The 15,727-nt window shown below is 36.8% G+C and overlaps 1 protein-coding gene across 5 annotated transcripts in view; it reads right to left on the reverse strand.

Annotated features, from left to right (window-relative positions):
- Positions 1–4,263: 4,263 nt before the first annotated feature.
- ZNF326 (zinc finger protein 326) overlaps positions 4,264–15,727 on the reverse strand; it is a 20,151-nt gene continuing 8,687 nt past the window's right edge. Inside the window, exons 3-7 of one of the 5 annotated variants that reach the window (XR_001889026.1) lie at positions 13,056–13,091; positions 12,850–12,961; positions 10,349–10,465; positions 7,792–7,990; positions 4,292–4,340 (exon numbers count right to left, since the gene is read on the reverse strand). Coding sequence is in view for 3 of the 5 variants with exons in the window: in XM_017891277.1 (XP_017746766.1) it covers positions 10,419–10,465; positions 10,594–10,754; positions 12,850–12,961; positions 13,056–13,091 (356 nt within the window). In the remaining 2 variants the exon portion in view is untranslated. Of the gene's footprint in view, positions 4,341–7,791; positions 7,991–10,348; positions 10,466–10,593; positions 10,755–11,654; positions 12,962–13,001; positions 13,092–15,727 lie in introns of those variants that run through there. The other 4 variants (XM_017891277.1, XR_001889027.1, XM_017891278.1 and 1 more) reach the window with 4 other exon arrangements.

Raw genomic sequence — 15,727 nt, forward strand, 5'->3', positions numbered from 1 at the left:
TTTTGAGACAGAGTCTGGCTCTGTCACCCAGGCTGGAGTGCAGTGGCTGGATCTCAACTCACTGCAAGCTCCGCCTCCCAGGTTTACACCATTCTCCTGCCTCAGCCTCCAGAGTAGCTGGGACTACAGGCGCCCGCCACCTCGCCCGGCTAGTTTTTTGTATTTTTAGTAGAGACAGGGTTTCGCCGTGTTAGTCAGGATGGTCTCGATCTCCTGACCTCGTGATCCGCCCATCTCGGCCTCCCAAAGTGCTGGGATTACAGGCTTGAGCCACCGCGCCCGGCCAAAAAAACTATTTCTTTAAGTACTTATTTGGACCGCACCCATACACCACTTTGCATTTCTGGCCCACTTTGGAGCTTCCGGGTAGGAAAAATGGAACCAGTGGATCTATAAGTCATCCACTTCAAGCCTGGACCAATTAAAAAGCCAAAGCAAACCTCAAGAAGTATCAAGTTCCAAAGTTCTGCAACTTATTGTACATGTTGTTCCATCCTCAAGCTTCTAAACCAATGGTAGTGTCAACAAAGCAAAGTGGCACACCACCAGACAATCATAACTCACTCCTATGGAATTCTTGGGTGATAGAAGTCTTGCCTTCTAAAGACTACTTCACTTTGGGATAATTAATAGGCCTGGACTGGACAAATGCATACATCTGTAAGCTCAAGAGCCACTCCATAATGAACAGTCTCACCTAATTGTTTCTTTTGTTTGTTTGTTTGTTTGTTTGAGATGGAGCCTTGCTCTGTTGCCCAGACTGGAGTGCAGTGGTGCAATCTCAGCTCACTGCAACCTCCACCTGCTGGGTTCAAGCGGTTCTCCCACATCAGCCTCCCAAGTACCTGGGACTACAGGCATACACCACCATACCTGGCTAATTGTTTATTTTTAGTAGAGATGGGGTTTTTGCCACCTTGGCCAGGCTGGTCTTGAACTCCTGACCTCAGGTGATCCGCCTGCCTCGGCCTCCCAAAGTGCTGGGATTACAGGTGTGAGCCACTGTGCCCAGCATAACTGTTTCTATCTTACGTTATTTGCTTTTCCTTGAATTATGCTAGCAGTCACGTAACTGGTTTCTGTCTCCAGTCTCCATTTACCAATTAATTCTTTGCAATGCTACTAGATTTATTTTCCTGGTTGAGAGTATGAGCTCTGGAGCCAACTGCTGAGTTCGTATCCTAATTCCATTTTGTGATCTTGGGCAAGTTACTTGACTTCTCTAGGCCTTGGTTTTCTTACATTGAGATGAGAACGCTCACAGAGGTGTCTGAGGATTTCTAAAAATTAATGCATACAAAGCCCTTGGAACATTTCCTAACACACAATTACTCAATTAATTATTGTTACTTCCTATAGTAGGTAAGAGCACATTACTACTCAAAGGGCTTCATTAGCTCTGTAAGCTCAAAAAACAAAGACAAAAATGTTTTCGCTGCCATCCAGGAAATTTCCTAATCTCTCCTTTTTGGCTTACTCACCAATACCTTTAATAATATCTGGCACAGCATGTCTCCATTAAATGTTTAAATTAGATTATACCTTTCACCCCATTAGAGTCACTTCAATCTACACTGCTTTCAATTTTCTAAATAACAATAACACATTCCTATTTATTTGCTTTGATGGCAAGCCATGGCCTCTACCTGGGCTGCCTCTCACAAATCCTCCTGTAATCCCACCATTCCCAGATCAATTCAAATACCACGTCCATTATGGTCACCTCCCATGATTTCCCTGCACCATTATTTACTTATTTTTTGAGACAGAGTCTTGCTGTGTTGCCCAGGCCATAGAGTACAGTGGTGCGAACTCAACTCACTGCAACCTCCACCTCCCAAGCTCAAGCTATCCTCTCACCTCAGCCTCCCAAGTGGCTGGGACCACAGCCACGTGCCACCACACCTGGCTCAATTTTTGTATTTTTTGTAGAAATAAAGTTTCACCATGTTGCCCAAGCTAGTTTTGAACTCCTAGGCTCAAGCAATCCACCCACCTTGGCCTCCCAAAGTGCTGGAATTACAGGCATGAGCTACCACGCTTGGCCTCCTACACTCTTATTTAGAAGTTATTTCTCATGAGACTACATTGTACTTCTCTTCTGGTATCCTTCGCCATACACTATTATTTATGTACATCTCTCACACATCCATCTCTTTCTCCCTAGGTTCCCTTAAGGGTAGGTATAAACCTTTCCATGCTCTTTATTATGTTGAAAGCATTCAAATATCCAAGGGAAGGAACCTATCACAAGAATAGTGATTTACTCAATCTCGAATCCTCATAACTCAAAGTAAAACTGCTCTGATAAGTGAACATAATTTAGACTACTTTAAAGAAATTATATCCTACAATGATAATTTATGAGTTGACATTCTTTTGCTTATATCATCAGATTTATATTTAGAGTTAGAGAACATAGCTAAATGAAAGTTCAGTTCTTTCATTTTCTCCAAATCACAATTTTATATATTATATTAACATTAACATAATCCAGATTATGTCAACGTGAATGTAATTCAGATCCGCAATTTTTAATGAGAAAAGTATTCATAAGGCAATTTTAAAAATTGCATCTTACAATGTAAAATTATTTTTACACTCCAAGAGGCTAATTTAAAATTCATTTCTACACCAAAATATATCTCTGACTGTTGCTTCTACCAAAAGAAGGAATCACAAGAGATAATGAGTGGGACAGAGAACTCACAAGGACTAAAAATAGCAGTAGTTCTTAAAACTAGAACTACTCTTCTTTTTATGGATTGTTTTGTTTTGTTTAGAGATGAGGTCTTGCCATGTTGCCCAGGCTGGCCTCAAACTTCAGGGCTCAAGGCTTTAAGAAAAATTAAGACATTTTTTAAAAAACTGCTAAATTGCTTTCTAGTAGTTATAATATTATAACGTCACCAAGAAATTGTAAGTGTCCTTTGATCATTCCTTAATCAGCAAATCAAATTTCTCCTTAGTAATAAAATGGCATACTATTATTTAAATTTTTAGTTTAAATTACTGTTGTTTAAATAATTTCCTTAAAATTATTACTAGCTGCTGTTTCCTCATCATATTAAATATTAAACATCTTAGTTTTCTTACTTTTTAAAAGAATTTGGGTGATGTTTTAATCTAATTTGGACATTAATCAAAGTTTATATTTTCCAAGTCTGTTTGCTTTCCTTTCAAATTTTAAGTTTTTAGCCAAATCTGCTCATCATTTCCTTTGTAATTTATTCTATAACTTTTAAGCCTGGGAAAAAAATCTCCTCGCAGAACATTTTGTTTTTCTGTAATTTCATTTTTTTTTTAACTACATTCATTCCAGGTGTCATATGAGGAAGCTCTAAACTTATTTTTGTTATTATTTCATTGTTCAACCAATTCCCCTCTTATTTCTAATATCCTCTTTATTAAATATTACATTCTTCCTGACAGTCTGCTCACAGGCTAATAATTCTGGTATAGTAATTAGTTTTTTGTATTACCATGTATTTTTAACTATTACAGCTTTTTAATGAATGATTATCTTAAAAGTCAGTACCGGCCAGGCGCGGTGGCTCAAGCCTGTAATCCCAGCACTTTGGGAGGCCGAGACGGGCGGATCACGAGGTCAGGAGATCAAGACCATCCTGGCTAACACGGTGAAACCCCATCTCTACTAAAAAATACAAAAAACTAGCCAGGTGTGGTGGCGGGCGCCTGTAGTCCCAGCTACTCAGGAGGCTGAGGCAGGAGAATGGCGTAAACCCGGGAGGCGGAGCTTGCAGTGGGCTGACATCCGGCCACTGCACTCCAGCCTGGGTGACAGAGCAAGACTCTGTCTCAAAAAAAAAAAAAAAAGTCAGTACCTACCCATTTACTCTTCTTCAGAATTTCCTTTGGGATCTGGATTGGAAAGAACTTATATATTTGTAATATTTAGTTCCTGACCATGAAAATCACTATGTCTCCATATAGTCAAACCTCAATGACAAGTACGTCTTTTTAAGAATGCTGTTATTTCTGGATATTTTATGTTTCTGGATTGCCATTATAAATAGAATACCTTTTTTCTTATGTTTTCTAAGTAGTGATTACATATAAATATCAAAAATCAAAAGCATTCCTCTATATCTTTGAACAAGTCTTTTCATTTGAATCTTAAGAACTTTTTCACATTACAATTGATGTGTTTGCCTTTTCTAGGAAATCATTTTATAATGAGCCTAATTTTCTGACTCTAAGCACAAACCTGTATCCATCTCCGTATTTCTCACTGTTTTTTTCTCTTCTGCGCCTTTGTTTCTCTCGCCGAGCCTCAATTCGTCGCTTTTCTTCCTCTTCATTTTTAGGATCAGTTTTTGCTATGATATCACACAAAAAAGTAAAAGCTAGAATTCATTTTCCCATTTTCTCTTTCCAATCATCAGTTCATAAAGTACATACTTATGAGGTTTACTTCGTGATTGTAATCTGAAATTGAACTCACTGAAAAAATCGGAGTTGGAGACTATCCAGTATTTCTTAAACTTCACTAAATTAACTTCATTCATTTGAATACCATCATCACGAATTCCATCATATCTGCTTGTCATCTATGTGATTATTTGTTACATATTTTTCTTTAAATCTGCTCATTTGTCCTATCCTTATTCTAAGCAATAATATCCTTATCACCTAAAATCATCTTGGGCACCGCATACTTTGGGAAACACTAAAGCAACCTGCCCCAGCATGAAAATGGAAGTCCAGTAAACACTGCAGAGACCTGGATGCAAGAACTCATATTCATATTGTAGGAGCTCTCGGAAAGTTTCTTAAAATTTATAATCTCCAAAATAAAAGCACATTTGTTCTCTTCTTTTAAAAAATTCTCTATTGTAGGCCAGGCGCGGTGGCTCAAGCCTGTAATCTCAGCACTTTGGGAGGCCGAGACGGGTGGATCACGAGGTCAGGAGATCGAGACCATCCTGGCTAACACGGTGAAACCCCGTCTCTACTAAAAAATACAAAAAACTAGCTGGGTGAGGTGGCGGGCGCCTGTAGTCCCAGCTACTCGGGAGGCTGAGGCAGGAGAATGGCGTAAACCTAGGAGGCGGAGCTTGCAGTGAGCTGAGATCTGGCCACTGCACTCTAGCCTGGGGGACAGAGCGAGACTCCGTTTCAAAAAAAAATTCTCTATTGTGATAAAATAAACAAAACACAAGATTTACTAGTTTAACCATTTTAAAATGTGCAATTCGATGGCATTAAGTACATTCACAAAGTTATGCAACCATCTCCACTATCTAGTTACAGAACTTTTCATCAACCCATAAAGTAGTCACTCCCCATTTCAACCCTACCCTAAGGCCCTGGTAACCACTAATCTGCTTTCTGATCTACGGATTTGCCTACTTTAGGTATTTCATATACCTGAATCATCCTGCCTGTTGCCTTTTTGGTCTGACTTTTATTTAGCATGTTTTCACTGTTTTCACAGCTCACTCATGTTGTACCATGTATTAGTAAGTACTTCCTTCTTTTTTATGGTTTAATAATATTCCATTATATGAATATTCCACATTTTTAAAACCATTCATCTGTTGATGTATATTTCAATAGTTTCTACCTTTTGGCTACTATGAATAATGCTACTATAAACATTCATATATAAATTTTTGTTTGGGCCAGGCACAGTGGCTCATGCCTGTAATCTTAGCACTTTGGGAGGCTGAGGTGGATGGATCACTTGAGGCCAGGAGTTCGAGACCAGCCTGGACAACATGGCAAAACCATCTCTACTCAAGATGCAACAATTAACTGGGCGTGGTGGTGCACATCTGTAGTCCTAGTTACTCAGGAGGCTGAGGAATGAGAATTGCTTGAACCCAGGGGCAGAGGTTGCAGTGAGCCAAGACTGCGCCACTGCATTCCGGCCTGGGCAACACAGTGAGATCCTGTCTCAAAAATAAAAATAAATAAATAAATAAATTTTTGTTTGAATACTATTTTAAATTCTTTGGAGTAGAAGAACACCTAGAAGTAGAATTGCTGGATCATATGGACAGTCTATGTTTAATTGTTTCAGGAAGCACCAATCTGCTTCCCACAGTGGCTTCACTGCTTTACATTCCCATCAGTAATGTGTGAAGGTTCCAATTTCCCCATATCCTTGTCAACACCTGTTATTTTCCTTTTATTATTATGACTATCCTAGTGGGTATGGAGTGGTATCTCATTGTGAGCAGGTTCTTTCTTGTAATACATTTAACTTTATACTTAGAAAAAAAAACTTAACTATTTGCCCTTAAATTTTTCCTTTTATGCACTGCTTATCCTTTTGGACGGCCTTTGAAAAATCTACTTATTTATATATTACCTCAAATAAGTAATTTAATCTTCCTTTCATGTGCTAAAACTATGACATGTTGTGGCCAAGTGACAGAATAGGGTTCCTTTCCTACTAATTTTCTATAAAGTCATATAGTCTATACTATAGCATAGCAAGACCTTGTATTGAGGAAAATTCAGCAATCATCTTTTTAAATGCCCATTTTACACCTGACAGAGAAGTCATAATTTAACTAAAGAATCTGAGTTTCATTCTTAGCTATACAACACTATTCTCAAGGTTTGTAATATAAAAAAGAGGGTATGGAGGAGGGATACATATTATCTGCTGTAATGGCAAATCAGTTTCTTTATCAAACTTTTGCAATATTTAACCATACACGCAAAATATATCTTTGAAATAGGTCCCAAGAGAATCAACTGAATTTTCTATTATAGTAACATCTAACAAAATTTCAAATTTGATACATAACAGTCTATCAACTGACACATTGTTAAAGGTATCCCCACAACACATACTCTGCTTAGTATCAGGTTTCCAGAATTCCAGGAATTCCAGAAATTCCAGATTATTGTTTCTTATTAAACAATAAGGCATGATGAGAAAGCAATTTAAGTACAATTTTTAAACTTTTCTCAAATTTTATATTATAGAAAATATATGTTGAGGAAAGAATCTAACATTGCAATTTCAGTTTTTTAAAATATTACATAATAAAATGTCTATAATGTTATAATCAGGGAAAAAAGTTATTTTAAAATAAAAGGGAAAAATGAATACAAAGCAAATTTCTGTTACAATCATAGGGAGGTTGAAGAACAGGATTTCTAGAGCATTACTTGCTCTGGAATATATCCTGGCATTACCACTTACTGGTTGTTTGACCTAGGCAGCAAATTATTTATCTATTCTTTTTTTTTGAGATAGAGTCTCGCTCTGTCACCCAGGCTGGACTGCAGTGGCTGGATCTCGGCTCACTGCAAGCTCTGCCTCCCAGGTTTAGGCCATTCTCCTGCCTCAGCCTCCCGAGTAGCTGGGACTACAGGCGCCCACTACCTCGCCCGGCTAGTTTTTTGTATTTTTTAGTAGAGACGGGGTTTCACCGTGTTAGCCAGGATGGTCTCGATCTCCTGACCTCGTGATCCGCCCGTCTCGGCCTCCCAAAGTGCTGGGATTACAGGCTTGAGCCACCGCGCCCGGCTTATTTATCTATTCTATGCCTGTTTTCTCAGCTGTAGAGGGTTTGATACACAACCACACAGGATTCAGGAAAAAGGAATGGACCAGGGTATGTACATTTTTAAAGTATCTTTGGGTATTCATGACCAATTATTAACTGCAATAGGGAATTTACAGATCTAATTTCTACAATCACAATTGTTAAGTAGTTTTGGTATAAACATGAAAAAATTACCTAAAAGTATGGAATTAAAAAAAATAAAAAGTATCTTGAATCATAGCAATTATGTTTTCTTACTTACTGGGTGATTTGCTGAGGCTTATCTTCTCCATAGGTTTTGCTAGTTTGGGTTTCTTGATAAAGGTTCCACTGGGCTTATTAAATGGCTGCATCATTTTTCTCTTTATTCCTCTTGCAGCAGCAACTGTCACATTGGTGGATTTGTTTTGATAGTCAACAACAATTCCAGGTCTATGAATGCTTCCAAAATCACCCATATGCTGTAAATTTGTGAAATCAATAAGTATTAGCATATTGTCCAAGAAAAACTATGAATTCATATAAAATTTTCATGTTAACTATCTACTAATTTTCACCTGAAAATTCCCTGGAATGTAACTAAATTTTACATGTCCATTCTGAAAAAACACACTGAAAACTCTGTAAATTATTACATAAACTCAAATCCATTGAATTAGTATTTTTATTTCCAGTAGAACAAATAATGAATATTTGCTACCTATGTTTTTACTTTTACATTTCAAAATTACTTGAGATTATAGACAACATATGTGCCTGTCCAAATGTTACCACTTGTACAACTCTCTGACAACTCCTCTTCAGAGTTCCTAATTGATGTTTTCCCATGAAAAGACCCTAAAAGAAATCTTTATTTTACTAAAACCTGGCTTAAAACTAAGATACACAAAGAAGACCATATTTGTAGTTTGAAGTAAAAAAGATCCAGAAATCATTTAGTATTCTCCCTGTTGAAAAAGGGAATGAGAAGGCGAGATGGAACATTAGTATGAAATAGGAGAGTTAAAGCATAACCATGCATCAACTTCCAAGACACACTTCAGATAAAGAATTGCATCTGACGTTCCATTCACATTCTTACCTAGAGAAACATTTTCTGACCCCGAAGCCCAAGAAACAAAAGTTTACAGATGAAGAGTCATGCAACCAAACGACTCTTTGTGTCCCTTCCTCTTCTCTTGTCATTATCCAAATCTACACCAAGAGGCCACATGTCCACAGAAATTTACTCTGCTAATCTTACTTTTAGAAGATAAAGATGGAGGAGTAATCTGAAGAGAAGGACCCAAGGGAAATTGTACAAGTGAAGATTTAAAATGTAGGTCCTATTGGCTCATCTACTTCACTAACAGGAGGAAAGAAAGAAAAGTCCATTCAGACTAGAATGGTAAATACAAAGTACAAGAATACTTGCTTTACTATTATGAAAATGAAATTTACTTTTGAAGCCTCATTAAGAAAACACACTTTGCCTAAAATAATATACAGCATGGAAAATATTAAGTGTTTTCCAAATTTTCAAACTAGAATGGATTTTCAATTCAAAACCCAAAGCCTGTCATCCCAACTATTTTCAATTAACCTATGATCATGAAGTATAGTGGAACTGTAATGTATCAGTTGCTGACATTTTTATACTATGCTTAGGAATGCCTATCTAACCTAGTTGTGTTTCCAGGTAATTTAAAAAGTCATATCAGGAAAATCTCCCTTAATTACACATTAAAGGTGCAATGCATTTTACATAAGTAAAGAGCAACTGTTAAAATGCAAAATTTCTACACAAGTATACCAAGCTACACTGACATACCAAAGGTTAATAACCAGTCAAAAACATGTACGTACCCTACTACATTTTTTACTAGAAATACTTTCCTCTGCAAAGAAAATATTAAGAGCAGCTGACTTAAAAGGATTCTTACATTATAACAAAAATACAACACTCTTTAAATGATCAGACTATATAACAACCCCACAATCTACACACACTTACTAGGTAAAATTTCATGTCAATCAAGTGACCTAAGAACACAAAGCATAATGTTTACACTATGTACCCTAACGTTAAACAATTGTGGACTAGTATATTTACTCATTTAAGCAATAATTTACAAAATATTACTTCCTAAGAAGAAATCATAAACGTATCTGTACAGGTGGAAATTATTTCTCAAGAGTAAAACTAGTAACACGAGGGAAAATTAAACAACCAGCAATTGGACATATTGTAAGAGTGAGTTAGCAAAATTACACTGACCACTGACCACAAATCATTGTACAATCTATTATACACATCAACTTCTTCACCACATAAACATGGCTAAGCTATTCTGATCTATCATCAACTTTTAGTCTCTTGTGTTTAATGTGAAACATGGAGCTTTGAAGAAATTCTACTTGCTAGAGTTTAGCAACAAAGTATAAACATTTTATCATACATTGCACCTTTAACCTACTCAAAAACTCAAAAAGGGTTCAGTGACCTTTCACAATAATCCACAAACTATTCCACCAGCAAAACTGCTAGTGTTTACAAGGAAAAATGCAACTCCTTTTAACCCCTTTTAGACCAAACCTAACAGCCTCACCTTTTTAATAAAGGGAGATTTGGCACAACTTTATGATCATCTCAAACTGCCACTTATTTTCTGAGGTGCTGGAAAACTTTTACAGTCAACCTAAAATTATGTTTATGACTCAGCTTTTGCTTCAAAATACACTGGGATGAACAGTGTTTATTCTAGTTGAAAGCGATGGTCTTGAAAGGGTTTAAAAGAGTGACTAGTGAAAAGAATCTGAAAAGATTCTGTTGTACTTACTCCTCGGCCTCGGCCTCTGCCTGTTGATGGTCCTCCAAAAGCATCATAGTTTCTGCTTCCAAACGTACTTTCAGGATAAGCAGGCGTTCCTCTCCCCCGAGAGCCTACAGGTGCAGGCTTCATATGGGGTGAAGAAAAACTGCTGTAGGAAGAGTAATTCTCTCTTCCTCTGTCCTCCATAAACCCAGGCCTCAATTTTGAACGGGAGTAAGGTGCTTCCCAGCTAGACCCGCCCTGGTTTCTACCTCCGAAAGAGTCAAGGCTATTCCGGTAGGAGCTCTCAAATCGACCACCATAACTACCTCCGAAGCGGCTTTGTTCGGGTTCATTAAAACCATAGCCAGATCTGTACAGATCTCGCCCACCCAGAGAAGACCTGGAGTCGTAAGACTCATAAGGTCCAAACCTGGAAAAGTTGCACAGTGAGGGAAAAAACAAAAGTAAGCTTACTAATGTTAGACAATTCAAAAGACAAATTATCAGATGACATTTATCAACTAAAATTCATTTATACCATACTGGTTTGCACAGTTCTACTTTTGTTCACACTTGATTAGGGCTGGGCAGTTCAACGTGAGACCAGATAGAAAGCTATCTGAGTCAGATTCTAAACATGAATTGAGTTTAGTAAAACTTAGCTTAAAAATCTGCTTCTTAGCAGCTTTTCTATTTTATGAAGAAGAAAAGATTTGTCTGTCATTATTTAAGCCCAGCCCTAGTCTTGGAAAAGGTCATTTGCTAAAGTTCACAAACTATTCAAACTTTTTTGAATCTATCTCTATTATTAAAAATTACAAAACATGTACAATATTTTGGCTTTCAATAGGGACACAAATTGAAGTCTACTTAGATGTAGGTTATTTGTGACACACAGAGATCCTTTTGCACTCCCAATAATCTATATCACAAACTGCTTCATTGTGTCTGTAGGAGTCAAAATTTGGGGAATTATCTCTGGTTATAAAAATTTGACAATCTGCCAAACTTCAGCCAAGGTCAATTAATCAATCCTCAATCACTTTTTACTTATAGACTAGAAAATCTAACAAATCTAGAAGGATAAACAGATAAAACATAAAAGTAAAAGATCACCAACATATACCCTCTGCATATGAATTTTCAAGGCAGATGAAAAAGAATACATCTTATAATATACTCAATTATTTGAAAAATTATATCCTTCAGGAAATTATCACATAAAACTATCCTTAAAATGGAGCACACAGTCTCCTCGAGGTTTTAAGAGAGTTAACAGAAGAAATAAATCATCTTCCTTCTCACAAACCCAAAGCATGGATTACAAAAGTTGCTTGATATCTTACAACACAATTTTATAAAGACCCACAATTACACATGAGATAAAACAATAACATCTACAGAAATAGCTTATGCACATTACATTCACAATATAAAAGGGCAATAACTGACATATTAAAACATTGTTACATTACTTCAATTATTTACAGATCACTAAATAGAAGGTACTATTTACTTCTGAATCCTAGTAACCATATAAAAATTATTCCTATTTCCAACTACATTTTCAAAACATCTATCACATAAGCAAAATAGTTGCAACTGTTCACTTTCTTAATTTTCTTTACTATAAATCATAGTGGCACACTGGAAGCAGAAAGAAGGAAAGTAAGCATCATTCAGTCCATCATTAAGGAATCCGGATCCTTCAATTTATGAAGAAGGATGACTGTTTCACATGTCTACTAATTAGTTTTACTTATATTCAGCAGGAACCTTTGTGCCTCAAAAAGTAGACACCCCTTCTCCTGAAATATGGTCAACCTTAAAGCTTGTAGTTGTTTAAGTAGGTTTAAGCTTTATACAGTAGTAACAGTAAAATATAAATACAATCTAGACTAGTCAAAGGTATAGTATTCATGGCTTTAATACAACGCTCCTAAGCTAGAGCACAAGTGCTTTGGTGTAAGTAGTACCTGCCAATAAATAACCTGAACATAATTTTAAAAATAGTTATATTATTGCAATATGCTCTTCCTTTAAAATTAGAATTAAAGGAGTATGTCTTGAATGTTTCTTAGAAAGCAAATGTTAGACTGTTTCAGTAAAATCCATTCTAGTTAGACTGCTTTGCTAATTTACACAGCACCCCACATTAGAAAAGATTTTTTTTAATTATTAAGAAAAGCTTCATAAATAATATTTTCAATAACATTTTATATCATTTTCAGGATATTTTGATTGACAAGAAGTTAGAAGTAAAAGAATTTTAAAAGTTCACTGCTAAAACAGTATCTTACTCTATTGTATTGACATGATATAGTTATCTGGTGTTTTCCTAAAATAATGTCTGCCAGTAATCCTGATTTAAATTTTATCCCATTAATTAACACCTTTAAACATTTAAGGTGATGATTCAATAGCAAACAGTGAAGTTCAAGTATCATAACATGCCTAAAGAATACTTAATATATCCAGAATCTTATAGTTGTCTAATTATTTGGCCAAATGATTAAGCAATTTACCTGCTACCCCCACCACCACCACTGTGATTGTCCATGCCATATGACTGGTTTAGGTAGGACTCCATGGATCTCTGACCCCCATAGGATCCATGGCCATAGTCACGATCCATCCCTATAAGAGTTTAAAAAGAAAAAAGTTATATGATGCTCACCTTTACTGGCACTCAAAAGAAGAATTTTTAGATAAATATCCTTGAATGCCAGACCTCCGTAAGATCCAGGGCCATAATCACGATCCATTCCTAAAAGAGAGTCAATAAGAAATTGTCAGTAAAATACACCATTTTCTTCAGGGATCTTTGCACAAAACACAAGATATTCCTATCTATCTCCTGAGATAATAATTTACCATTAACATTTAAATTAAATTCACACTAAATGCTGCAAGGAAAAACACAAAGATGAGAAGCTACTAAATCAAATTTGCTTAAAAAAAAAAAGCCTGATATTTCAAAGAAAACATATTTTCAACTAAAAGTTCTACATTAGAATTATTTTCTTTTTTGATTTTCTTTTGAGACTGGTTATGAAACTGGCTAATTTTTGTATTTTTGATAGAGATGGGCTTTCACCGTGTTGCCCAGGCTGGTTTTGAGCTTCTGGGCTTAAGCAATCCACCCGCCTTGGCCTCCGAAAGTGCTGGGATTACAGGCATGAGTCACTGCACCTGGCCACAGAATCATTTTCAATTTAACCAATATTTATTTGACTAGGGGACTACTATAAGGCCTTGTATTAAGCACTATAGCATATATAATTAATGATACATAATTCCTATTCTTAAGAGAAGTCAGCATTTAATGTCAAAGGGGAAATTTTTGTCCTATATGACAGCAGTAGACTATACTTGTTTTATGCATCTAACTCCTCTCTAAATGTCTGAAAACTCAGAAGCAGCCACGTTTCCAATTAGCCTTGTTCACAGTAATTGAAATAGACATTTTTAAAAAGTAAAATCACAGAGTGAGACCAATCTATGGCACTGTGCCTATAAATGATGACTCAACAAATGAATGCAAATTCTAGCAATGTGAACACTAAAAAAAAAAAAAAAAAAACTAATACACAGTAAGCATATTGTCTATTTTATTACACTGCAATTCTGCCTATATACCAACCTCTGATATGAAAAATAAATACAACAAAAGAGGTAACAAAATCAATTTAGGATGACTATAAAAATCAGAAAGTAAAACAAACATTTAGAATTTGTTTTCTATAAAGTACTTTAAAAATCCCTCATTACTATCCTCCCCAAATGTGATATACAAATAAATACAATGGTACACACAGAGTAAATACCTTAATTTTATATTTTTAAAACATTAAATTTTATATAATCATTTAAATATCTCTAGTCCTAACAATAATGACAACAATAACAACTTTATAAAAATAGTACTCAAAGTCATCCAACTTTAAACCTGGCAGCAACCTAAATGTTCAAAATCAATCCTCTCATTTTATAGATATGGGGAACTGAAGTCCAAAGGGATGAAATAATTTTCCCAAAATTCCATACATATCCCTCTTGTCTAGTCTCATGCTATCGCTTCTACATGAAATATTTTCCTCTACTACCCTAAATAGTGGCCCATTGAAACTTTCTAATCTTTTAAAGACCATTTCAAATACTAATACATTCAAGAAAACTTTTACTGATACTCTCTCAGCTGAGTGTCATCTTTCTTCTGAATATTCACAAAAGCCTATAACTCTCACGTGGTGCTTGTGATACTCTGCCTTACTCTGCCATTTGTGGCCTCATCTTAAATTTACCAGTCCTGTGGCAAAGTCCAATTTTTATCTTAGAACAGCAGTTGTCAAGGCAGCTGCTGACCACTGGGAGTTGCTGAGAACCTTTCTGGGGATCCACAAGGTCAAAATATTTTCATAAATAACACCTGAACATTATTTGCCTTTTTCCCAGAGTTGACACTTGCACAGAAGGTGCAAAAGCACTGGTGGATAAAACTGCTGGTGACCTAGCACAGATTAAGGCAGTGGCAACAGATTGTACTGGTAGTCATTACATTCTTTAACATTACACGCTCACAGTAAAAATAATAAAATACAAATGCCAATTTCTCCTCAGAATGTCCTTGATGAAGCAGTAAGAATTATCAATTATATTAAAACATGACCTTTAAGTACACCTTTTTTTATATTCTCTGTAATGAAAGGGAAGAACATATCAAGCAATTTGGCTGCCTACCAAAGTACCATAGCTCTCCCAGGAAAAGCTATTGTGCAAGTGTTTGGTTTGTGAATTAGCCACTTTTACAAGGAACACCCTTTTACTAGAAAGACTGACAGACAAATACGATGGTTTTCAGATTTGGGCATTTGGCAGATATTTTCTTAAAAATGAACTAAGTGTGACCTGGCATGGTGGCCCACGCCTGTAATCCCAGCACTTTGTGAGGCCGAAGCGGGTGGATCACGAGGTCAGGAGATCGAGACCATCCTGGCTAACACGGTGAAACCTCGTCTCTACTAAAAATACAAAAAATTAGCCGGGCGTGTTGGTGGGTGCCTGTAGTCCCAGCTACTCGGGAGGCTGAGGCAGGAGAATGGCGTGAACGCGGGAGGCGGAGCTTGCAGGGAGCCAAGATGGCGCCACTGCACTCCAGACTGGGCAACAGAGCAAGACTCGTCTCGGCCGGGCGCGGTGGCTCAAGCCTGTAACCCCAGCACTTTGGGAGGCCGAGACGGGCGGATCACGAGGTCAGGAGATCGATACCATCCTGGCTAACACGGTGAAACCCCGTCTCTACTAAAAGCTACAAAAAAACTAGCCGGGCGAGGTGGTGGCGCCTGTAGTCCCAGCTACCCAGGAGGCTGAGGCAGGAGAACGGCGTGAACCCGGGAGGCGGAA

Source organism: Rhinopithecus bieti, unplaced genomic scaffold (genome assembly GCF_001698545.2).
Source record: "Rhinopithecus bieti isolate Rb0 unplaced genomic scaffold, ASM169854v2 scaffold_19858, whole genome shotgun sequence".
Classification (NCBI taxonomy): Eukaryota; Metazoa; Chordata; class Mammalia; order Primates; family Cercopithecidae; genus Rhinopithecus; species Rhinopithecus bieti.